Source organism: Eptatretus burgeri, chromosome 6 (assembly GCF_056783735.1).
Source record: "Eptatretus burgeri isolate ZD-2024b chromosome 6, Ebu_testis_v1, whole genome shotgun sequence".
In the NCBI taxonomy this organism is placed as follows: domain Eukaryota; kingdom Metazoa; phylum Chordata; class Myxini; order Myxiniformes; family Myxinidae; genus Eptatretus; species Eptatretus burgeri.
Window position 1 is genome coordinate 103,575,887 of NC_140966.1, and position 26,057 is coordinate 103,601,943.

At 44.9% G+C, this 26,057-nt stretch overlaps 2 protein-coding genes and 1 long non-coding RNA gene across 15 annotated transcripts in view; 1 reads left to right on the top strand and 2 right to left on the bottom strand.

The window, feature by feature from the left end:
• LOC147025502 (uncharacterized) overlaps positions 1 to 7,759 on the bottom strand; it is a 45,055-nt gene extending 37,296 nt beyond the window's left edge. The window contains exons 1-2 of one of the 3 annotated variants that reach the window (XM_085886967.1): positions 7,516 to 7,759; positions 6,707 to 7,228 (exon numbers count right to left, since the gene is read on the bottom strand). In XM_085886967.1, coding sequence (XP_085743093.1) covers positions 6,707 to 6,824 — 118 coding nt within the window. In that variant the 5' untranslated portion in view covers positions 6,825 to 7,228; positions 7,516 to 7,759. The remainder of the gene's footprint in view (positions 1 to 6,706; positions 7,229 to 7,515) is intronic. The other 2 variants (XM_085886969.1, XM_085886968.1) reach the window with 2 other exon arrangements.
• A 205-nt stretch (positions 7,760 to 7,964) lies between these two features.
• Positions 7,965 to 25,246, top strand: LOC147025503 (uncharacterized). 3 transcript variants are annotated; one of them, XR_015059650.1, is made up of 3 exons: positions 7,965 to 8,216; positions 14,229 to 14,316; positions 24,872 to 25,246. It is a non-coding gene; the product is annotated as an uncharacterized LOC147025503 (long non-coding RNA). The 3 variants fall into 3 exon arrangements; XR_015059649.1 differs by having other exon boundaries at positions 7,965 to 8,204; XR_015059648.1 differs by having other exon boundaries at positions 7,965 to 8,189; positions 14,233 to 14,316.
• LOC147025504 (uncharacterized) overlaps positions 17,121 to 26,057 on the bottom strand; it is a 60,527-nt gene continuing 51,590 nt past the window's right edge. For all 9 annotated transcript variants that reach the window (XM_085886992.1, XM_085886993.1, XM_085886988.1 and 6 more), the window contains one exon: positions 17,121 to 25,116. In XM_085886992.1, coding sequence (XP_085743118.1) covers positions 23,630 to 25,116 — 1,487 coding nt within the window. In that variant the 3' untranslated portion in view covers positions 17,121 to 23,629. The remainder of the gene's footprint in view (positions 25,117 to 26,057) is intronic.

Here is a 26,057-nt window from a genome sequence, read left to right on the forward strand (position 1 = left end):
ATAACAAGGGTCAGGCCAGATGGTTATCAACTTGTGATTTTCTCACATTATACACAAACATTCCACCTGACAAGCTCATAACCGCATTGGACAGGGCGGTAGATAAAGCTTTTGCAGGAGCCAATAAAGTTTTCATTAAAGCCTATAAAAAAAAAAAAGAGAGCAAACTAGTCCATAAAGGAAAATCAATCTTCATGTAGTTTTTCAAAAAAGAAACTTAAAGAAAGTGTTTGATTTCTCTGAAACAGCAGTTTCTTTACATTTGGCAACCGACAGTGGGGGATACCCGAGGGTCCAGATCGTGCCCCTTTCTTTGCAAATTTGTTCCTGCACATGTACGAGTCTGATTGGGTGCAGAACGTGTGCAGGAATAAACGAGCCACTGTGTGAAGGTGTGGAAACATCTTTATATTCATTGATGATTTACTAGCAATTAATGATGGCTTTGTATTTGGGGAAAAAATAAAAATGGAAACACCTGTATAAATGTGGGACACCAAGCAACGGCTTCCACATTGGTACGACCCATGTGTTAATTAAGCAAATAACATCCCAGCATGCTTAGGGTCATGTATAAAAATGCTGCACAGGCCGAGTTGCTTACAAGAAAGAAAAAAAAAAGTATTAAAAAAAACGTAAAAACATACAGGGATGAAATGTCAAAAAAACAACCAAGCAAGGTAGGAATGACACCACATTAAGATGCCACAATCCTTTTTAATTTTAAATCACTCTTTCGTAGTTTATAAGCGTATCATCGTGCATGTATTTGAATGTGCAGCCATTTTTCCCCATATCATCCCTCTACATGGATTACTACCATACTCCATGATAATCATGGCTAGCATGGTTGCAAGAGGAGCCAGGTCTCACGTAGAGTTCCTGCCTCAAGCTGCTTGCTAGCCTGTTGTGTTTGTCCTGCACGTTCTTTTCCCAATCTCGGCTATTTGCTTATATTATACTTTTAGTTTTGTTAATCCTGTGTTTTTGTTCGTATTTCCCTTCCTGCTTTTCCCTGGCCTTCGTCCTGTCTGGTGGGTGAGGTCCGGTTACTGTTTGCAAAAGATGAAACCGTCCCATCAAGTGAGGTATTTGGTCGGACGTTATTATTCGATGGAATGGGGTTCAAGGCTGAGGAATTTCTGTTGCCTCATCTCCTTGGCCCATGGGTTTGATGAGTCCTTCCAGTCCAATGGAAAGCTTGCCAAGTTCTGTGTGCGGTGGACAAGCTTATTGGGAGACAGTCTCTGACCATGAGAGGGTTGTGAGTGTCCGCCTCTACAACGAGAGCATATCCGATTAAGACGTGAAGTACTGTTTGTTACGTCGATGTTAAGACCCCACCACAGTTTATCTGAAATATTTTGTTGTTCCGGGTTAAGGAGGATGGCATGGTTACGCGTATCCTCAATGGAATAATCATTGTGATGGACCATGGGCAAGTTCATTTTTTTGACACGAGTCAGCCAAAAATATTCCGTAGATGCTGACAACTGGGTCACTTTGTATCTGGGTGCAAAGAACTGCTTGCTCACAGTGTGAACATTCGAGGGAGCATTGCACCTCTCAGGTGTAGTGGAACTTCTGTGGTTGACCAGGGTGCACCTTCCACTCCTGCCCAAAGAGCTATGCTAACAGGATGCACACATCTGTGCACAGGGGTGTTGCCCCACGATCATGTATGGCTGTGCCTGTGCCTGCTGTGTCATCCTCCACACCTCCCCCCCCTGCAGTAAAGGAGGAGGAGAAAGAGGATGGGAGGAGTGAGGAGAAGAGAGAGGTGGAGGAGAGAAAGGAGAAGGGGGGAAACTAGGAGAAAGCCTCCTATTCCCTCATACTTGACCCACCTCCAGGGGCAGCAGAGGCTATGGAGATCCACAAGGTGGACTTGTAATCGGATTTTCTTCGATTATATTGTTGTGGGGCCGGGTCTCGGTGGCGAGCACAACCGCTAGGGGGAGCAGTAGAGTCCGCTCCACCGAACACCCGGAATTTAGGTCGTACCTTTCAGATAAATCCGAAAGGCCACGGGTCACTTATCGGACCGAAGATCGCCAATAGGTCGACCATGTGGGGTAGGGTCAATTGCCAATTTCAATATACTGAAATACCCATGCAGTCTAACTACCGGGGAACCACACCCTCAGCCGACTCTGTCCGATCCGAGTCGCAGGTAACGACTCAGATCCGGTGTAACCGAGCGGAGTTACCAGAGCCGCGCCGCACCAAATGAACAATTTACCCTCGCTATCTCTCAACACACAGCGTGCGAAGCCAATGAAAGAAACACAGAAACGAGCTGGTACATTCAACAAAAGGGATATTTATTTATTACAATAATCGGGGAGGGGAACACAGAGCAGAGTTATCACGAATAAGAAATGTAATGTGCAATGAGCAAAAGAAAGCACTAACACGATTCTACTTGACAAGGCAACCCGCACACAGACACGCACAGCCAAAAAATAAATGGACTCCGCCGGGTCTTTATTCGGTTCTCCAGCCAAGGAGGATAGTTCGGCTGGGAGTCAGAATGGCTGGCAACCTGGCCGCGAGCGCGTGGCTGGTCGATCACACTTTCGGAGCTCGGGTTGTTGAAGGGCCTGTGAGCTCCTTTGCGAACCACGTGGAGGGACCCAAACCCACAAGGTCAGCTTCGTGCCAAGCACCAAGGAGAAGACCGGCGACCACGAAGGAGCGCCCAGCAGGCCAGAACACCGGGGAGCGGATGGTCGACTAAAAACACGACCACCACCTCAAGAACCACGAACTCCGACACTTCAACCAACCACGAGCACCACCAACACGAGCCCCAACACTTTTCCTCTCGTCCGATTGCGCCGACAATTATCCCCTCCTTCTCCAGAGGGGAGGAGCCCCCTCCTCGCGACGCGCTCTCCCTCACTGGACGGTTTTGGTGCGCAAATGCGCTCGTCGCCTCTGTCACTGGCCAAAAGGGGCGCCAAGTCCGTTGATTGGTCCGGAGGTGTGGTGACATCACGGCGGACCGCCCCTCAAAACATTGGAGGAGTCCCATTGTTCAAACGACGGCAAAATCACTCGCATCTCCCTGATTGGTCGAGAGCAGCCGCAAGGTCCCTCCTTGAACTACGCCCACCGTGGTGTTATGGCATCAGGATGGAGCGAGGCGATGGTGTGTTGTTGTTGTAGATATAAGAAAAATCCTAACTAAAACATAACTCCGCAGCGCACGTACAATTAATCACCCATTAAACAAAGGGACGGAACTCTGACTGGAAACACATACTTTCCGATATAACTGCTCTATAGGACCTGAATGTTGTGTGTTCATGGTTTCCACATTCGCAACAATACTTCCGCTTAGACTCATGTTCGATTTACGGTTATGGTCTTCATTCATTGTTATTGACTTGGTTTGACTATTGTTTGTATTATGGTTTTGATTTCTGGCCTTTTGGTTTTCCCTTGATTGAGGGCCAATGTTTTTTTTTTTTTTTTAATAAAAAGGCTTCAACCATTAAACCCCCCACAATGCCCCCATCCACAGAGCACGTGTGGTCACCCAATGGTTTGAAGAGCATGCCACTGATGTTATTGATATGTCATGACCTTCTCAGTCACCAGATCTGAACTCAATCGAGCCTTTATGCGATATTCTGGAACGACGCCTGAGACAGCGTTTTCCACCTCCATCAAACAGGCATGAGTTGATCGACTTTCTCGTGGAAGAATGGTGCTGATCCCTCCTGCAGAATTCTAGACGCTGGTAGACTCCATGCCATGGCGCGTACAGGTCATGCTGACCGCATGAGGTGGCCCAACACCCTATTAAGTGCCTTTGCATTGCTGTTTCTATTATTAGCTGATCTGGAATTTAAGTTCCAGATAAAGTATTGTCATCGTGCATCATCTGTCCATCAGTCTCCTCTTTCGACTTTTCAGGCAAAACCGCCGGGCCGATCCGGCTGAAAATTGGCAGCAACGTTCCTCTTCTAACTGGAAACAGGAATTGCAAAGCTCGTAGCGGTCACATGACTAAGTACGTCAAAATGTCCGACTTAGAAAAATTTCTTCAAAAATCTTCTTCTCCAGACCTACCAATAAAAATGCTACCAAATTTGAGTTACAACATTACAGGCCAGGGTGGGGATGTTAAATTGTGGTCATGCCGATCATGTGACCGGAAGTGTGTGAAAATGGCAGTCCTGCAAATTCCTTCCAAAATCTTCTCCTGATCCACCAACTCAGAATGCTTACAAATTTGGGTTACAACATTAGGACAGGACGCAGATAAACTACAGGTCCAGCGGTCCTCTTTTTTTCTTCACTACCTGTAAATCCAAAGCCAACTCGAATTGAAAAATTACCCCCGTGTGGGGGTGGCGGTCATCTCTATAATACCACAAGTTCTCAATGTTCAGTTCAGGTAACCGCGAAACAGTCCAAACTAACCGTTTAGATTGACATAGTTCACCAATATACACTAGGATAATACTACTAATGACATAATTAATAAATATGTATTGTTCATTTAGTACCCGGATTAACACATCAGAATCACCAGTAAGTGCAATACGTGGTTTTCCGGTCCGTCCACTCTCTGGGGACATTTCACTTCCGGTTGTAGAAAAAAAACGAAAAAATAGGCTTAGCTCTCGGAGATTATGATAATCCTGTAGATTATTCTTCGCTGATTATAATGCAACTTTCAGAATGAAAATTGGTCAAGTATTTATAGAGATATTGAGGTTTGAAAAATCGTTAGAGAGAGCAAATTCATTAATGATTAATTCCACAGAAGTTTCGTGACGCTGCACAAAGTAACATGTCAGGTATGAAAAAACATGTTGTATGCCAGATTCATTAATTATTAATTCATTAATTATGGAATGTACTCATTGATATATTAATCAGAAAGCCCGAAGCATGTAGCATAATTTATCACATCCCCCATCCGGGATCCGTGGCCTCGCCCCACAGCCTGCAGCCCTATGTCCGCCGGTGATTATGTTAGATATTGGCACGATCGAGAGGAGCCTGCGAATCATCCCTGCTGATGCACTGAATTGATGCAATCGTTCGGCCAGAATATTCGTTGTCAAGATGTTGCGTGATTAAATCACCAATACAGTCACTCAAATTTATACCGCCGACATACTTCTTAACAATCACCATCGCCCCAGAAACCACAGTCAATCTGAACCACGCTGGCCGCTGCTCAGACGCCATGACCGGACTACTGCGCAGTTCTACTATGTAGTTTGGTTGAAGATGACTCGGCATTTTGGCGCGCGCGCACAAAATTATATTTTGAAAATAAATGCTGACGTTTACATTTCGGGTTTTGAAACTTTTGCAACTTCGGCGGAAAATGTAGAAATATAAAAGGTTAAAAATGTGTTTTATATTTATATTTCATTTCTCCTTCCTTCCTTCTTTGCGAATCGCATCGGCGTTTTTGGCCATCTTCCAGATCACGTGACGATCAAACGGGAAGGAAATTAAAAAATCTGTCCGGTTAGATACAAGATAATATTTTTTACTATCATAATCAATAAACAGTTGCCGAATATCTTGTAGAATGGCAGACTAGATAGGTTTTGAAAATGGCGATTTTTATAACTTACGTGACCTTGTGACCTCGTCCCTGACCTTGAACCCGGACAAAAGTTATATCGTTGTGCAACACTCATCGACCTCTACCCACATACTAAGTTTGATCAAGATCGGAAAGAAAAATTGTTGACGGACGGACATACGGACATTTGGTCTGGCTTTATTAGGTCATCTCGGTAGAGATGACCTAAAAAAGGAAAACCAAACTGTCACTTCAGTTTATTGGTTTGTGGTGTGTGTCTGTGTGTGTCTGTCTGTCTGTTTGTGACTCTCTCCAGAGCATAGCTCCGTGACATTTGATGCGATCTTGATGAAACTTGGACACAAGCTAGATATCGTGGTCGACTTGTCTTTTTGTATGAGGGGCGTCCCATGCCCCTTGTGGGCGGAACCACCCCCACTTGAACTTTTTATTTATTTTTCTCGATTTTTTTTCTCGCAATTTCATTTCCTCGAAGCTGTGCATAATGTCCATAAGTACAACATATAAAAAAAATCTGATTTGATTTGGTCAATTTTGATGGAAGAAATAGGTTTTTACGGTAGGGCTTCCTCAAAAGCTTCCACTAACTCAATTGTACCTATCGTGGCATTGTTCAATAATGGGAACCATCGTCGCCTCCCAGCTAGTTTTTGAGAATTACCAATCAATAACAATTATAATAAATTTCACACCAAATGCTTCTCCATTCCACATTGTACGAATGCCTTTCTTCGACAACAACATTTCTAAAAAGCTATTCTATGGTGTGGTTGCAGGTGAAACTATAAGGGGGATATCGGTAGAGTGCATACCTCCACGAGGCTGTTTAGTTTCTCTTTTGTATCCCACTGATAGGATGGATCTGGATTTGGACCTGAACTAAAATTTAATCGGCTTGGTCTGGTTGGTTACACCTAACCACCAACTCATCCACTAAGTTTCATCCAAATCCATCCACAACTTTTTGAGATATCATGCCATGTGTCGTTTTTGGTCCTATCTCTCAACGGTGAAAAAAAAATTACTTAAATTTTTTTCTAGTATCCGGATCCGGATTCGGATCTTCACCAAAACCGGATCAATTCTTCCTCATCACACACGCAACCTGCCCAACACGTCCACAACCTTTTGAGATTGTCCGTTCTGTGAGCAGACCGACGGGAGCGAGAACATAGCCTCGTCCACCTTCGTCTTCTTGAGTACGTGGCACAAGGATGCGGAGTAGCATCACTGAACTGAGCATGTGGCTGCGTTGCTGATGCAGTGCCCTCTGTGGGTTCGGGCTGAAGTTAGGATTTGGTCAGAGTGCCGGCGATAGCTCCACCGACTCTTCACGAAGGACACCGTGGGATCTCCCATCAACAAAATGTCCTCTGAAGGGACGGCACACGCATTGATGAACCACACGACCCGTGAAAAGCTGAGATGACAGTTCTCAGCTCGGTCAGGATTCGAACCCGAGCTTGACAGCTCAGAGGCCGGTGTGCGGTCCTGCTCGGCTCTTGGCCATCCTCCATGGCGAAGACGAGGCGAGCTATCACCGGCACAGTGAACAAATTCCTAATTTCTGCTCCAAGCTGCAGGGGGCACTGCATCAGCAACACAGCCAACCCAGCCTCAGCCAATGATGTAACTCGAAGCCTTGTGCTGCAAAAGAAAGAAGAATCAGAATCAGAAGAAGACGAATCACGGGAATATTAAAGGTTTATAGTCCTCCTCAGAATAACACGTGATCACCTGTACAGGTGAACCAGGTTCTCACCGCACCACAGCAGCCGGACACGTTCCGAACACGTCATGTGATCGTTGTACTGTACGAGTGTTATTTCTGTAACCCTATAATGGAGTATTACAATGTAAACATCAGGGGGATCATTAACCGCGCTCATCACGTTTATCGATTCCCACGAGGTGATGAAAACCTTCCCTCTCACCTGAGTTCTCACAAGGTGTACTTTGATTCTCACAGATTTCGGATTCTTCTTTCACTCTCTCCATTCTCCCGACGAACGACAAAATCATTCATTAATTAATCATTCGGCCGAACCAGAAGTTGATATCAATCTCCGCCCACATCCCGTCGATGCGCCGAACCGGAAGTTGATATCAATCTCCGCCCACATCCCGTCGATGCGCCGAACCGGAAGTTAATATCAATCTCCGCCCACATCCCGTCGATGCGCTGAACCGGAAGTTAATATCAATCTCCGCCCACATCCCGTCGATGCGCTGAACCGGAAGTTAATATCAATCTCCGCCCACATCCCGTCGATGCGCCGAACCGGAAGTTGATATCAATCTCCGCCCACACCCGTCGATGCGTCGAACCGGAAGTTAATATCAATCTCCGCCCACATCCCGTCGATGCGCTGAACCGGAAGTTTTTGTGACCATGTTCACGCGCTCCGGATGGTTTCTCCATCTCATCATACTTTCAGCAAATATTAATAATTTATTATTATTACTTTCAGTTATAATCACTCTTTACGAACCGACGAATTAATGACGGCTCGAGTCCAATTCTCTGTTTTGACTGTGTGTGGATATATCAAGTTTTCGATCAAGGTGGACGATGTACCTGGTGATACCTGTGAAGTGTTAAAGGCACGTAATGAACATTCATGTGAGCGATAAGGTTTGGAACGTTTAATAGATACACCAGTTCACTTTATCACTCCTGTTGGTACCTGGTAACCTGCACTCGCCTCGAAGCTGTCTCACCTGTGTTCCAAACCAAATAAAAGGGTGTTGTTGTTTTATTTGTGGTTCTAAATACGAGTGCGTGCCCGTAGGTGAAAAAAAAAAGATTGTGACGTCATAGTACCGTGTCCTGTCATTGGTTTGGTAAATAAATGGCCATAACTTGGGAACCGCTTGTCAGATTAATATCAAACCTTGAAAAGGCACATCAGCAGGTGCCCAGTAATATACCTGGCAAGTTTCAATTAGATCGGACCAGAGGTTGTCGAGAAACGGCGGTCGCAGACAGACAGACAGACACACACAGAAATTGCTGGAATTATAGACTAGTGCGGGCCCGTAGGTGTGTAAACGACGACTGGATTGGGGCATTTTTTCACCCCCGCCTCTCTCGCCCCCTCCTCTCTCCCCCTCTCTCGTGCCAGTACCCTCTCTCGTGGGTGAGGCGTGCCAGTATGTGCAGCTTCGTTTCTTCGCTCTTGTAAACGACGACTGGATTGGGGCATTTTTTCAATCAGATCGGACCAACCGGATCACAAATGGCCATAACTTGGGAAACACCTGGGAAACCTATTCAGGTCCCCAGCGTCAATTGTGACGTCATATCAAACGAAGAAGAATTGCGACGCCCCCTCTCTCTCACCCCCCCCCCCGAGTCTCACCCCTCCTCTCTCGCCCCCCACTCTCACCCCCTCTCCCTCCCCTCTCTTGCTCCCCCTCTCTCCCCAGTCCTCTCTCCTCCTCTCTCAGTAAATGTATTCACAAAAAATAAATAAACATTAATTGTGACGTCATAGCACCGTGTCCTGTCATTGGTTTGGTAAATAAATGACCATAACTTGGGAACCGCTTGTCCGATTAATATCAAACCTCGAAAAGGCACATCCGCGGGTCCCCAGCAATATTCCTGGCAAGTTTCAATGAGATCGGACCGGCGGTCGTCGAGAAACGGCGGTCGCAGACAAACAGACAGACATAGACACACAGAGATTGCTGGAATTATAGATAGATATGAACAACCAAAGTTGTCCGGGTCTTTTTGGAACACCCTGTACATCACCCAACTCTCTCCTCGTACTCTCAAAGTTTGTCTTCCTGAAATCTAATAGCCTTTCCCTACTATCCTGAACTCTAACCCTCAACAGAATCTTTGCGCACACAATGTTATGGTCACTTGCTCTGAAATGCTCCCCAATCTCCGCCTCCTCCACCATATTGGGATTTTGACTTAAAAGGAGGTCTAACACTGCACTCCCCCTCGTGGACTTATCTACAAACTGGGTTAAAAAGCAATCCTGGACTAAAACTAGGAAATCCTCACCTACTCTGCCCTTTCCCTGTTGCTGGACCCAATCTATCCCTGGCAAGTTAAAATCCCCCATAATCAATACTCTTCCCTGACCACGTGCCCTTTTGAATTCTTCATGTTCTCCTCCTTCCTCTTCTTCCTTCACATCCGGAGCCCTAAAAAAAGCATCCTTCCAGTATCTTACTGTTTTACAATCTCGAATCTCTACTGATACAGAGTCCTCGACATTTATTCCTTCCTTAATGTCACCCCTTTCTCTTGATGCAATGCTGTCCTTTACCCAGATTGCTACTCATCCTCCTCCTATTATATTCTCTCCTTCCCACCTTGTGGCCTTCTCATCCTGTCCTCCAGTTACTCTCCTTAAACCATGTCTCACTCACTGCAACTGTATTGTCACGGGGGTGGCCGGCCCAAGTTAACCCCCACCAAAATTTGTGGTAACCAGGTGGTTAATACCGAGAGCCCCCGGACGGCCAAGCGGTTGATTATGAAGAGGAGGCGGACACATTGATCGATGGAGATTTTAACACGTGCTCGAAGGGCACGGCGGAGGACAATGGCGGACGGGCGGAGGAGTACGGAGAATGGAACGGAAACACAGGGGGTTTATCCTCGAACTCACGACAATTACATGAATACAGTTTCTTCATAATAAATACATTTAATGAACATACACAAATATTTACAAGAAGATAATTCAAAAGGATATATAATAATAATAATAATAATACGTACATAACTCCTACAGTCGAGGCCTCGCCCACACAGACTCAAATATGGACAATGGGGATACAAAATGAATAGAAAACCCCCTCTTTTAAAGACTACTTGTACTTAGCTTGGGCCAGAGCTGATCCCCATAGAACTGGAATCGCGCCTCCACCAGCATGTGCACACGCAGGCAAAATGGCGCTTCACTCGTAGCAGGGCAGACGTACGCCAGGCGATCCCCGAGCGGCTCTCCACACGAAGGCTCAAAATGTCAGCCTTCCTCTTTCCCTTCAGCACCACCTGCCTTGTGCGTTCCTCACACTGACCTAGTGTGTGCGTTCTGCCGAATTCCCGTCCTATCCAGACGGAAACCTTCCACAATCCCAAAATGCGCAAGTCTGCCTGCCTGCCCTCGATCACACCGATCTCTCTTAAGATCCGCCACCTTTTCCTCTGCACTCCTTCTTTTTCCCGCTCTATATCCTCTCCAGGGTGTGACCTGCTCGCCCCCAACCCGGGAAGACGGGGCTTTCTGACTGTTTGTTATGATTTTAGGGACGGATTTTCCACCTTTACTGCCTGGCTTGAAATATAACAAGGACAAATGTGTCCAAGAGCCGCGTCATAAAGGTTTTGTCTTCACCAGAAGAAGAAGAACAACAACAACAACGCGGAGCTCTCTTCGAGCCAGCGTTCGCAACGCGACGCGGCTAAAAACATGCAGAAAAATCACAGAGGGCAATCACAAACCGGTGAACTTATTCTTCACTCCCTAGGCTAATTAACACCGCACCACCCCTCGTGTGGTGACACCTAACACTTAAGCTCACAGATTCCCTAACTTCGTTACATCAAGTTGCTTTCTACTCGTCCACGGACCAAGCAACTCCACACAATGCAAAATTCCCTATTAAATCCTTCCATCTACCCCCACAAACGTAACACAAGCACTCCTCGCGATCTACTTTAGCTTCAAGCTCTTCCATTTTATTACTTAAACTGCTGGCATTGGTATAGAATATGTTTAACTTTTCCCTTCCTGAAATTATATTTTCTTGCCTGGCCTTGCTCATCATAATTACATCATCAGTTCCTTCCTTAATACCTTCTCCACTCTCCGCTGACCTTAAAAAAAGCCTGAATTCCTTCCTCAATTCCCACTGCAAACCTTTCTGCCCCCTTTTTCTATTTAACAAACGGCAATCATTCTAGAAACATTCCCTTTGTCCCTGAAATGGTTCCCACTGCTTCTTAAATGTAAAACCTTCCTCCCTACACCATTCTTCCAGCCATTGGTTGACGTCTATCACTCTGCTCAGAATTTCTTGGGAGGATCCCAGAAAAAATGACCTCACAACCCTTTGCTTTCAGCTGCTAACCCAATATCCTGTATCTATTTTTCAAAACCTCTGAGAAAACTTTCCCTATATCATTTGCTCCGAGGTGTACCACAACCAACTTCTTCCTGCCATGACCAGATATGATATCGTTTACCCTTCCTTCAATGTCCCGAACTCCTGCTCCTTCAAAATTACAGAATTCTATATCTACGATCCTTCCTGCAGAATGAAGAATCGACATAATGAATGGTCTCATCACCTACAAAAATATCTCCCAGACTTCATTCGTACCAATTTATTGCTATACCCTCACCACTGCTTGTACTCGCTGTCCCGTCAGCACTGCCTGCACTCGCTGTCTCATCACCATTGCCTGCTCTCACTGCACCCTCACCACTGCCTACACTTGCTACAACCTTACCACTGCCTACACTTGCTACAACCTTACCACTACCAGCACCATCACCACTGCCTGCACTCACTACGAACATGGATGGATGTGAAGCACTCCACCCCAGCTCAGGACTGAGTAGAATACCAACATATCATGTGGAGCACACCAGGCGGTAGCGGAGATGCTCCTTTATACAAATAATAGAAACATTTTAAACTAGAAGGGCACTCGGTAGAGCACATACCCCCGCCACGCAATGCCTGATCCACGAGAACATATCGGGCCCAATACATTTTTGAAATATCATGCTATGTATCGTTTTTGGCCCCATCTGTCAGTGGTGAAGAATCACTTTGAAAATTAAATAAGTCTCGTATCCAGATCCGAATTCGGATCTTCACCAAAATCGAATCAATTTGTCGTGGTCACACACCCAACCTCTCAACCAAGTTTCATCCAAATCCGTCCACAACTTTTTGAGATATCGTGCTATATATTAGTTTAGCCCCATCTCCCAATGGTGAGGAATCACTTGGAAAAATTGGCGGATCCAGATTCAGATCTTTACCAAAATTGAAGCAATTCTTCCTTGTCACACACCTAACATATCCACCAAGTTTTGTCCAAATCCGTCCACAACTTTTTGAGATATCCTGCTATATATGAGTTTCGCACGATCTCTCAATGGTGAAGAATCACTTAAAAAATTATCGGATCCGGATTCGGATCTTTACCAAAATTTAATCAATTCTTCCTTGTCACACATCCAACGTGTCCACCAAGTTTCGTCTGAATCCGTCTCCAACTTTTTTGAGATATCATGCTATATATCATTTTTGGCCCTTTCTCTCAGGTCAGGTCAGGTATGGGAGCAAGTGCCGGAGCAGCGCGACGCTGCGTCCACTTTCCGCCGGTAGTCCAGGGGCCTCTGTCTGGCCATCCCGCAGGCAGATGACATATATATATATATATATATATATATATATATATATATATATATATATATATATATATATATATATATATATATATATATATATATATATATATATATATATATATATATACACTTGACCCCTCCCATGCTCCTCCGCCAAAGTCGCTGCATAAAGCAACCCAAGAAGACTTATACAAGGTTAGTGTTAAACGCTGTTTTGAATCCTTCCCAGAGTTCCTCAACAACTATAAAGACGTTCACACATAATACATACAAAAAAAATATACATATATATATATATATATATATATATATATATATATATATATATATATATATATATATATATGTATAGTTATGGATCTGGAAACCCGATGCATTCAACATACAGATGTCCCAAAAGTCAGTTATGTCGTTAAGTATGTGTGTAGTCAGATCCCCTTCCTTTTGTCTAGTGGGAGAATCAAAGGCGTGCATTGCGATTTCTTTTAGTTAGGTTGTTACATCTAACAAGCCATCTAACAACCATCCCATCCCCCGTCACGATCCACCACCAACCGGCTGCCTTCTCGCACCCCAACGTGCTGAGGCGGTATCTCACGGTTCCAGTTTCTCGGCTTCCACAAACGTTGTAACTCTTTCACGACGACCTTTGCAACATTGATACTGTTGCTCGACAAGTATGAACCCGCGTGGAAGAGTGGGTGGGTTTCCCGGCAGGGACCAAAACCCCGCCCAGAAAGGGCGAACCCATAGGAGCCTGTCCAATTAGGGCAGTGAGTGATGTCTGTTCGTCCCTCACAAAAGTTTGGCCGAACTCCACCCAAGGGCCAAATCGAAGGTGGCCACCCCCGTCCTCATAAAAACTTGAATGTGCCATGGCTTCAGATCCAACAGACATAGAAACACTTTTTGTGGGTTATTTTTGGATAATTTTAGGGCAGATAATTGAATAGAATGATAGTTACTGTCTGAAGGTTAGATGAAGATAAAAATATCACAGTCAGCTAAAATGGCTTGTTTTGTTACTTATATTTGATGTAATATTTTTCTTTCACCCATCATCTTAATATGTAGCAAATAGTCTGGTATTAATCTAAAATGGTTTGTCACTATCCTTTTTTTTCATTGTTACACACACACACACACACACACACACACACACACACACACACACACACACACACACACACACACACACACACACACACACACACACACACACACACGAGAGTTTTTCTCTCTACTTCCAGGGAGCTGTTCCACAGTCATCCTGGACACCATGTACCCCAGGAGACCTTCATAGTCCTGGAAGCTGTCGTCCAAGAGACTCGCCCAAAAGTGAGTTTGTGATCAATCAGAGTTCAATACACAGTTGTAACTGCTCAAAACGATATACAGTACTTCCAAGTGATATATCTTGAGAGTAGAAATACGATCCTTGTATATAATGTTTATTGGCATGGCGTTCATATGATGTCATTCAACATTGTCCAAAATAATTGAATTGTATGATATCACTTAAAATTTGTGTCAATCACTTGTCAGAATGGTAGAGATATTGTGAGATGTGAGGTCGAGATTGACCATAGGACTTCCGGTTCTGGCTTTGGAGCTTCGGCAGGTCTCTCTCAGGGCTCTCTGCTGACTTTCTCAAAGCTAAGTTTCCGTTCACTATCTGTCCCGTTTTAACTGTTTATTTTCTCACCGACATGTTACTGTGTGCTGCTAATTCAGTTTTGTTTCAAAAATCATGCCATTTTGTGAGTTTTTGTTGATCTTGTCTTACCGGGTTCTCTCCCGATTAGCTTCAATTCCTATTTTCCCCGCTTTCCCAACGTCCCCCATCCCTCCAAAACTAAACACTCTGTTTCTTGTCTTAAAACCCAAAAAAAAACCTTTCTCCTTGCATACTCACGAGTCCCAATCCTTCTTCTTCATCCTCCTTATGCCGGCACACCATCTTTATTCTACTGAGCTGACCCTCTCTCGCCATTACCTTCACGATTTCTTCCTACAACCTTCCATTCCCGAATCTTACCTGTTCTTCAAAAATACATCAAAAATCATAAATCTTCCTTGTATCCTTTCAATCTACACACCTCCTGTGACCACGTGTCTCTCTCGACTCTTCCTGGTACGTTTCATCGACCCAGCAGCTTCACTCTGCTTTTGCAGTTCCAAATTCACCGCACACTTCCACGATTTTACTTCAACCTTCCCTTTTCCGAATGTCATGCAATCCTTATTTAAAATAAATAATTTCACTTTTGACGATACACCTCCCATAACCACGTGCTTCTCCCATAACCACGTGATCTGTTTTCCACCCCTTGTGTTTACCGATCCAAATTCACCATTCAACTCACGATTTTTTCTACAACACTTCCATTACCTGATCTGATGAAAACTCTCTCAAATAATAATAATAATAAAACCGATCTCTTGCATTGCTTCATCTTCCTCTTTCACACGTGTGCTACTCTTTACTGTATCATAATGTCCAACTCTTCGACTATTTAAACAGACTGCTCTCAATTCGACTCAATCTCAAAGCGTTTCTTCTCTCCATTCTCTGAATTCGCCTTTATTACATCCATCAAGAAATGTGTTTAATCCCATCTCTGACCTAAAACTTAAAAAAAACAAAACCCAGTTTGCAATGAATGCTCGCTTACCATCAACCATTCTTTTTCTCCAACTTCAGTGCCAACTCACCCCTCACTCTCAAAGCAACCACCACACTCTTCTCCCTCCAAGCCTCCCTCTCACCTCTCTCAAAAACTCTGCACTCACTCTTCTCCCACCATTCACCCCCTCACTTACCCTTCTCAAAGTTGCCTCCCTCTCATCCACAAACCTGCCTCCTTCCACTGCCCTCTCACCTCCATCTCATCACTCCACCTCCTCAAATTCTCAACTGCTTTCTGCCCCCTCTCTTGCCCCCCACCCCCTCCTCTCCCCCAGTACCACAGAGCCTTTTCTTCTCCTCATCCGGCCCCCTCCCCGAGCTATTCTGCAATCCCCCACACTCTTTCAACAACCCTCCTTACCTACCCCCTCCTCCCTTGTCCTACCCTCCCCCTCCCTCCCACCCCTGCAACCTAAGCCTCCTCCCCTCCCTCTTCATTAACAGTGTGGACCTCAAATATCCGGGCCCTTCACTCAAACCTTTCAGATCTTTCCATACAGGTTGCCACTGACAAACCAGACGTAATCTGCTGAACAGAAACTTTCCGAACCCAAGATATGTCTGACTCTCACGTATCTCTCCCTGGTTACTCCCTCCTCCGGTATGACAGACCTGAGCCTCGTCCTGATGGAGGAGTTGCTCTCTTCATCAAAGACTCTATTCCTCACTCTCCATGCACTGCCCTCACTCCCTCACACCCCCATACCTCTGGCTACGGCTTCCCCTCCACTCCCACCTCATGTTTATATGTGTACTGTCCCGTCCACCTAACAGTGATTACTCCATTTACACCTCACTATCCGAAAACATGGACCAACTTCTATCATCTCATCCGAACTCTCTCTTCCTCATATGTGGTGACTTCAATTGTCATCATGCCAGTTGGCTTGGTGTGGGTACCTCTCTCACCTGTCATAGCACTTCAGCAAAAGCTTTCTGTGACTCATTGGGACTAACTCAATCGGTCAACTTCCCGACCCGGATCTCAACCAATGGTACTCCATCTCTTATGGATGTTATTTTGACAAATTTCCCTGACAATATCTGCTGCTCTTCTTCCGCTCCAATTGGTTCTTCTGACCACGTCCTTGTCAAAGTGGACATCTCTCTGGCTATTATCAGAGAACCACCTCACCGCCGTCGAGTCTGGCATTTCACTCAAGCCGACTGGCAGGGTCTCCAAGCAGCCCTCAAACTTAGACTGGTCTCCTATCTCTACTTTCTCCAATATCAACTCATCCTGGGAATTCTTTCAAGGAAACTTGCTCTCCCTCATGCACAGATTTATCCTCTCTCGTCTTCAGTTGTCCTTCCCTTCCTCCTGCCCTTGGTTCACTGAAGCTTGTGGCGAGGTAGTTGTCCTGAAACAACTTGCCTTTGCCTCATGGAAAGCAAACCCAACTGAGGGCAATCTCAGTTCCTTCCATAAAGCTCGGAACAAGTGTGTATCTACCCTCAGGAGAGCCAGAAAACAACATCTTTCTAAGCTCAAGTCGGAACTTTCAAACCTCTCTCTCCCTCCTCCAAATCCTGGTCACATCTAATCAAATCTGTTTCTGCTGTATGTTCCCCCTCCATCCCCTCCCTTACCTCAAATGGCCGCACTGCTGATACCGCACGTGAAAAGGCTGAATGCCTAAACTCGGTGTTTGCAGCTAAATCTTGTGTCCAAAACCCATCGCTTTCTCTACCCACCTTACCCAGTCGCAGCCAACTGTCCCTGGACTCTGTGTCCTTTTCTCCTGACAAGGTGGAGAGCTTGCTGTCAAACTTCAACTCAGATTCTGCAACCGGTCCAGACGGCATCAGCCCACGTGTCCTAAAAACCTGCTCCTCTGCTCTTGCTCACCCTCTCTCTGTTTTATTCACCCTCTCATTTGCTCAAGGCCATCTGCCATCTGCTTGGAAATCAGCAAACATCACTGTCCTGCATAAAAAGGTGCAAAAACAGATCCCTGCAACGACAGACCAATCAGCCTTCTCCCAATCATCAGCAAGGTTATGGAATCCATCATCGCTTCAGACATTAAATCCATTCTCTTCTCCAATTGGCTTGATTTCTGATCATCAATTTGGTTTCAGACCAGGTCACTCTTCCCTGGATATGCTGCTTCTGCTCACCCAACAATGGATGGAGGTCCTCAATGCCAGACATGAAATCAGAGCCATATCCCTCGACATATTGCGTGCTTTTGACATGGTCTAGCACCCTGCCCTGCTCACCAAACTCTCTTCCTATGGTATCCAAGGCCATCTTCACTCATGGCTCACAGACTTCCTCTCCTGTCGCAGTCTACGTGTGGCCCCAAAATGGAGTTCTTTCATCCCCTCTTCCTGTGCAGGCTGGAGTTCCTCAAGGTAGCGTTCTGGGCCCTGTTATTTTTTCTGGTTTTCATCAATGATCTCTCCGACTCTCTGGAAAATCCTCTTTATCTCTTTGCTGATGACTCCACCCTCTGCCGTACCATCTGTCATCCCTCAGGCCGGCAAGCAGCAGCTTCTTCGCTCACTGCAGATCTGGATAAAATCACAAACTGGTCCAACACGTGGAACATGTCTTTCAATCCGGACAAATATCACACTCTCACTATTTCTCTTCGAAAGGACCGTTTAGAACCCCCCCCCCCCATCCACTTTCTCAACAATCCTCTGGAAGAAGTCCTTTCTTTCAAGCTTCTAGGTCTCACTATCTGCCATGATCTTTCCTGGGAAAGCCACATTTCAAACCTCGCCTCCAAAGCGAGTCGCCGACTGGGAATCCTCCGTTGTGCAAAGTCCTTCCTTGGCCCACCTGAGCTCCTGACTACTTACAAAGCTTTCATCCGCAGCCTGATGGAGTACTGCTCTCCCCTCTGGAGTGGTGCTCCTGCCTGCCACCTTTCTCGGCTTCACACTGTAGAAACCAAGGCATTTAGGATCACTGGCATCTCCCGCGATGAGGCTTTGTCTCTGGGCCGCTCACTCTCTCACCGCAGGCAGGTCGGTGGTCTTTTTGTTTTCTACCGTCTCCTCTCCATTCTCGCCCCCCCCTGCTCTCTCTGCGATTTGTCCCCACCACGTTTCCGCAGGGCACTCAAGATTCGCTAACAACCCCCTTTCTGGTAAAACTACCAAAATCACGAATCACTGCTCACGTTCACTTTCATTCCTCTTTTTTCCTGCCTTTGGAATAAACTTCCTCACTCAATTCAATCCCATTCTTCCCTCCAGGTCTTCAAAACTGCTGTTCACCACCACCTCTTATCATTCCCCATCCAAATCCTTGATCTTTTCTACCCCCATTAATTCACCCCAAGTCCACCTCCTTCAAATTCCCTACTTTCCTTCCTGAAAATCCCTGTAATGTCCATCTTGTATTCCCCACGTTTCCCGTCCCATCCCTCTTCCTTCCACAGAACTCCTAATGTCTCTATTCCCCACTGTTTTATCCTTTCCACTCCCGCCCCTCTTGTCTCATGCCCCCCTTGCTGTGCATTGTGTGTTAGCTCTCATACGAGCTTATATACCTTGACAAGGTATTCAAAAAGAAAAAAAAAAGCTGTTTCGGGTAGTTGTTGGCTTGGTAGGCAGAGTGCAGAATGTAAGGCCATGTCAGTGACTCAGGAGGCGTATGAGCCAGATCAAATGAAGCAGCAAAATCGCAGCCTTGAGGATGTAATTGACAGCTCGTGCCACATTTTAATAAACAGTCGTCTGCAAAGTGGAGACACTGTTGGTGCAATGATGCTGGTGAGATGGGGTAACCTCAAAGAAAAAGCAGAGAAATGGTGAGGCTAAGACAAATTTGGTGAGGTGCACGAAAGTGTGGACTGGGAGTGGGATCTGTCAAGTTTGCATGTGCTTCACTCATGTAACCTCACATTGTTGAGTTCCCTAAACTCTTTCGAGCAAAAAAAGTAAATAAAATGGCAAGAGAAGAGAGCAAGCAGTGAATCTGTTGAGTCATCTGGAGTAGATGTATAACTTGATGTGCAGCCTCAGTGAAAAGCAATTTTTTTCAAAACACCTGCGCTTCCGTGGAGGTTTACTCCATGACAAGGATATTTGCATCTGGTGTATGAAACCTGAGGACAAGAAACAATCTGGTCGTGCACATAATAGGTGGCACTTGATATCTACTGAGGAAGCATGGCTCAATTAAAGAGGGGCACGGTCCTGTTGGACGACACAGAGAGAAGTGGCAGCGCATTGTGGAACTCATTGACGCCACTATTGATCCATTTGCCACTGAAATCAGATATCATCATCACTGCTAGCTCAAGTATGTTGCTCATGGTGGATCGAACGATTGAAGAAGGTTGCATCTTCAATGCATACAGCTGAGTGAAGCTCAGCAAATATTGTTTGATCATGTGCGGGCAGCTGTTTTTGCAGAGCATGAGTTGCGAACACTACAAGACTTTCTTATGGGTTACAAAAACATTCTCGCTAACTTCGGCTATGTAAAGTCCAGCCATGTAAAGGAAATCCTGGTGAAGGAGTTTGGCGACAGAAATGGGTTCCACACACGGCAGCAACAGAATGCCAGTGAGTTGGTCTACGGCATGGCCGCAGGCAGCACCGATATTGAAGCTGCCATTTCTTCATGGGGTGTCAGCATCGAGCAGCTCGTCAGAAATGTGGCTGGTTGGCTGAGGGGGTACATACAATACACTAAGACAGTTATGTGGCCTCCATAAATTCTGGAGCTCGAGGAAGAAGATCATCTCAATGAGCTACTGCTGAAGCTGCTTATGTGGTTGAAACACCCGGGGAAATCCCAAATTGATGATGATCTAAAGGTAACTACACTTGCCTCATTGATCACAGGTTATGTGACAGGAAAGCAAACCACGGTCCAGACCAACTTGATGATGGTGACATGATGAACAAATAAATAGGTGATGTATCGCACAGGGATGGAATCGGTATAAGCTACGGCGATGTCCTGTTTCTCCACGATTTGGGGCAGTGCATGACTTGCATCCGTTTTCATCTTGCCCAAATGATATTTCCGAGGGGAGACCTGTTATCGCTCTGGTTGAAAACGTTGATTTCAAGAATGACACTCACTGGAGGTGGTCAAGCTCATCGAACGAATGTGATGCATGTTCAACCCAAGTCCCCGGAAGGCAAAAGAGACAACACAGAGAATCGTGTCACTAACTCCCAGCAATTGTCATCGACCCTTGCAGACATTACATCTGATATACAATATGCAATCCCTTATAAAACCGTGAAATGTGGTGAACCAACATTGAGGCAGAGGTTTTATGCAGACATATCTGCTGAGACAACATGGCGTCATCCTTGCCTTGACTCGTACACACAATGATGGATCACGACCAGCAGTTGGCCAACAAAAAGTGCCAAGCTTTGCGGGGTTTCAGGCCAGCTTAGCCAAGCCAGTTGAGAAGAGCGAGGCCTATGACCACATGACATATCCTGATCCACCGAAGAAGTCAGTCTTGAATGATGTGCTCTTGATGAGCCCTTTGTGCTCTTGGTTGAGGATCAATCTGGGTTATCATGCTGGGAGAACTCAAGGCTGAAAATGCACTGAAATTTAGTGGGGAACATGGTATCTTTCTTGGGACCATTCCATATGCAGCTATCCTTCATATCTGCAATATACAAGCATTTCATAGGCTCTGGCCTCTCAGACATCTTGGTAGCTGCTGGAATGATCGCCGATGGTACTGTCGATCAAGCCCTCAGAGGAAAGCACTACAAGCTCGCTGTGAGATGTATACGCTTGGTGTATGAAGCAATGATTCATCAAGCACTGAAATATAAACGTGTAAGATTCAGAACTGTCGCAGAGTGTTTGCAGTGGACTGAACCAGCTGCTGACATCCTTTCAAGCAGAGATGGTGGCTGCACATACTCAACTTGAAGCAGATGAAGATCTGAGTTCCTTCAAAATTTGACGTTCCACGGTTCCAGCGATATGAAAAGTCCGATAGCACAATGGCTAAGTTCTGGTTGAGTTTTGTGGAGGTGGTAGAGGTGCTGATGATGAACGTCCACACATTACGGAGTCGGAATTTGGACGAGTTCAAGTCATCTCTGCATCAAATGCTCCCATGGCTCATAATCTACAACAATGACAAATATGGCAGGTGGCTCCTAGACTTCTGGTCAATGTTGTGCACAGTGCCCACAAAGCAAGAGGAATTCATGAACAGCGGTATGTTTGCTCAGTCAATTACTGGCAATCCTAACTCCACTGAAGAATAAAGGCTTGAAGATGAAGACTGGCTGGCTCGTTATCCTCAAAAATGATGTGTGTGACATTTTCATTCAGAAACACAAGCACCATCTTTTCCAAAATAGCATAATTTATGAACAATAGAATCATTCACATCTGCTGTCCTATCTGATCTTTTTTGTGGTGAGAACACCCTGCCCTAAGCTTTTGCAACCTCAGCGATGGGCAGTGCCAGGCTTCGCCTAGCACACAATCGGTCAACGCCATCATTTCCCACTAAGGGTGTGCACAGGCCTTTTTTTAAAAGTAAAGATCGGCTGGGAAAGTTTGTCACTTTGGTCCATTCATCATCGTGAATCGGCTGAACTGTCGGGCCTGGGTAGAATGCGACGAACTGCGGAAAACTTCCAAGAATGCAGGAAATGCCGTTTCCGATTATCAATTTCTCAAAATTTCCTGGGGGAGGACTCCCAAACCCTGCCCCACGTTTGACACTATGGCTTCTTGCACCCCCCCTCCCACCCCCATTGCATCTTATCTTTGTGTTTGTTTACAAATTTGTTTTCGGCGTCTGTTGAGCTTTCCACGTACTTGGCCAATCCTATAATCATCTTTTGCTCTTGGTTGAGCTCTATCAGGCTGCTACTTCCTCCTCTTCTTGGCAAGTATATTCTCGGGAAGCATTGATTTTTGTAGAACACTGTAAAGTGTAGATAGTGAAAGTTTCCTTCTCTTTGAAAGTTTGTTTTGTGGCACTTTCATCCCGTGTGTGTCATGTCCATCAATTGTGACATTGGTGGAAGTTCTACATTTATTGGTGACAATTCATGTCTCTAAATAATTTTTTGGCCTAATCTTTCACTCGTTCCTCTTTTAATTCTGTTTCTTCTTCTGTGAATGTTTTCCGTTGGGTTGATCTCGTTGGTTGTCATCTCCATTTTGGTTTCAAGAGGTGGAAGGAAGTTCTCCCAGAACTCAAAATCTCCACTTCCTTTTTGGTAAAGGATCATGATTCATGAACCAAACTGTGAAACTTCGTTCTCATAGCCTCGTTCCAAGCGCTCTTTTCAGAAACTTCACTGAACCTCTGACGGTCTCCACTTGTAGCTCGTTTGTAGTGATATTCCCCGGAATGATTTTTAAATACTCAGTAAGGGTTTTCTTCATCATTCCAGTAGTTCCGACTTTCACTGGTACAATTTCAGCTTTCTTCAATTTCCAAGTCCTTTTGACCTCATTTTTCAGATCCTGGTATTTGGTCATTTTCCTGATTTCTGTAGCAGTTAGTCAAAAGTCATTGGGAACTAAAACCTCGAACAACAATGCCGACTTTTCCTTTTTGTGTTTGAGCACTATGTCCGGACACAATGCTTTGTTTGCAATGTTCTCACGCGACGGGATCATCTCGTCATGCATGAGCATTACTTGCTCATTTTCAAGGATTGGACTTGGTTTGTGTTTCCATGATTGTTATGGGACCAGGATATTGAAATGTTTACAGATGTGCCAGCGGATTACTCTGCAGACGCTGTCATGTCTTTCTGTGTACAGCTGTTCTGACATGAGCTTTTTTTTTTACATCTCGAAAGGAGGTGACTGGTACTTTCTGTTTCCATCTCACAAAAACTGCTTTTGGCTAATTGGCTCAATCCCATTTTCTTAAACACATTGGTGGAGTGTCCTTGGTCTTGGGCATTGATGATGACTCGTTCTCTATCCCAACTAATTTGACCTCTTCTTGACCATTTCAAAGAGCTTTCCTTGTCGATCTTTCACCCATTCCTCTCTTCATTTTGTTTCTTATTCTGAGAACCTTTTCTGTTGGGTTGATCTCGTGTGTGAATCCTCATATGAGCTTTTAAATTTTTTGAATGCGAAAATGCCTTGTTGCAAATCGTACAATCATGCGACCTTTTTCCTGGATGCATTCTCATGTGATGTTTTAAACACGCTGTCCGTGGAAACAACTTGCTGCAAACGTTGCACTTGTGAGGCTGCTCACCAGTATCGCTTCTAATATGAGATTGCAATCTGCTCGATCGTATAAATGTCTTGTTGCAACACGTGCATTTGTAGGGCCTCTCTCCAGTGTGAACTCGAACATGCCGTTTAAAATCGCTCGAATGTGAAAATGTCTTTTGGCAAAATGTGCAATTGTAGGGCCTTTCTCCTGTATGCATTCTGATGTGGAATGTCAAAGAAGATGATTCCGAAAATGACTTGTTACAGATTGTGCACTTGTAGGGCCTCTCTCCGGTATGAATTCGAATATGAGAATGCAAATGGTTGGATTGTAGAAATGTCTTGTTGCAAAACGTGCACTTGTAAGGCCTCTCTCCGGTATGACTTCGAATGTGAGATTGCAAGTAGCTCGGTTGTAGAAATTCCTTCTTGCAAAACGTGCACTTATAGGGCTTCACTCCGATGTGAATTCTAACGTGCCGTTTCAAATCACTCGAGTGTAAAAACGCCTTTTTGCAAATGGTGCAATCGTAGGGCCTTTCTCGAGTGTGCATTCTGATGTGGTACGTCAACGGAGACGATTCCGAATACGATTTATTACATATTGTGCACTTGTTAGGCCTCTCTCCGGTATGAATTCTATTATGAGAATGCAAATTGCTCGGTTGTAGAAACGTCTTGTTACAAAACGTGCACTTGTAGGGCCTCTCTCCGGTGTGAATTCTAAGGTGCCGTTTCAAATTGCACAAATGTGAAAACGCCTTTTTGCAAACGGTGCAATCGTAGGGCCTTTCTCCTGTATGGATTCGAATGTGCGATGTCAAATGAGACGACTCAGAAAAAGACTTGTTACAGATTGTGCACTTGAAAGGCCTCTCTCCGGTATGAATTCTACGATGAGATTGCAAATGGCCTGACTGCGTGAATGTCTTGTTGCAAACGGTGCACTTGTGCGGCTTCTCTCCTGTGTGAACATGCGTGTGGTATTTCAAAAGGCTTAATTTTGAAAATGATTTGTTGCAAAATTTGCACTTGTACGGTTTTTCCACCAGGTATCGTTTCAGCTTTTCTTGCAAGAACTTTGATGAATGCGATGACTTCTTCGCAAGCCTGGATTTTTCTCCATGCCGACTCAACTTATCAACATAACCAGTTCTAGTGTGATTAAAGCTGCATTTAGGTTTCTTGTTGCATGGTTGCTCTTCTTTCTTTTCTGTGTGACTTGTGACTTGGACGTCTGTACTACAGCCTGGAACACTCGTGTCAGAATTATTCGGAGTATGTTCAGTTTGACTGCCTGAGAAAGGGGTGGGAGGCGTGAAAACAAATCACACACATTAATATGATTTGTTTATTAAAGGGTCACTCAGACTTTCAACACAAACTATCTGTATTCCTAATAAATGCAATATGTGGACAGTTACAAAGTTTGATATCTTGAATGTCTAACATGTCTTAAACAATCTGATTGTTTTTTCAATAAACACGGAGGTTTGATACAATGAAAGAAAAAAAAAAACATTATAAACAAGTAAAAAAAGATAAAGTGTCATAACCCCCATTGTTTTAGTAATTTTGCTGTGCGGAGCTAAAAGCTAACCCATATTTATGCACAACTAAAATGGCTGCCAGTCTTGGAGCTGATCTCAAAAAGAAATGACGTGCTTATGTAAGCCATCATTCTATATCTGTGTGCCGAGTTTGAACATCGGTAAAGGCATATCTGAGAAATGGTTGAGGACGTGTTTGATACCGGGTTATTTTTACAACTAAAATGGCTGCCAGTCTACCAGTCGGCCATCTTTGATCAGAGCGCAAAATAAAATGAAGTGCACGTGTATGCAATCAGGTACTGTGCTTATGGAAAGTTTGAAGAAAAATTGGACCATGCATGTCTGAGAACTGGTTGGGGACACATTTAAGTAACAAAATGGCTGCTCGTTGGCCATCTTGGACCTGATGTCAAAAAAGAATGACATGCATATGTAAGCCATCATTCGTTATCTGTGTGCCAAGTTTGAACAAGCTCGATAAATGCATGTCTGAGAAATGGTTGAGGATGTGTTCGACACCACGTTGTTGTTGTTTTTTTTACAACAAAAATGGTCACCAGTCGGCCATCTTTGATTGCATCACGAAACAAAATGACGTGCATATGTACGCCATCATGTTTTGTCTTCATGCCAAGTACGAATAAAATCGGGCCATACATGTCCGAGATATGGTTGTGAACACACG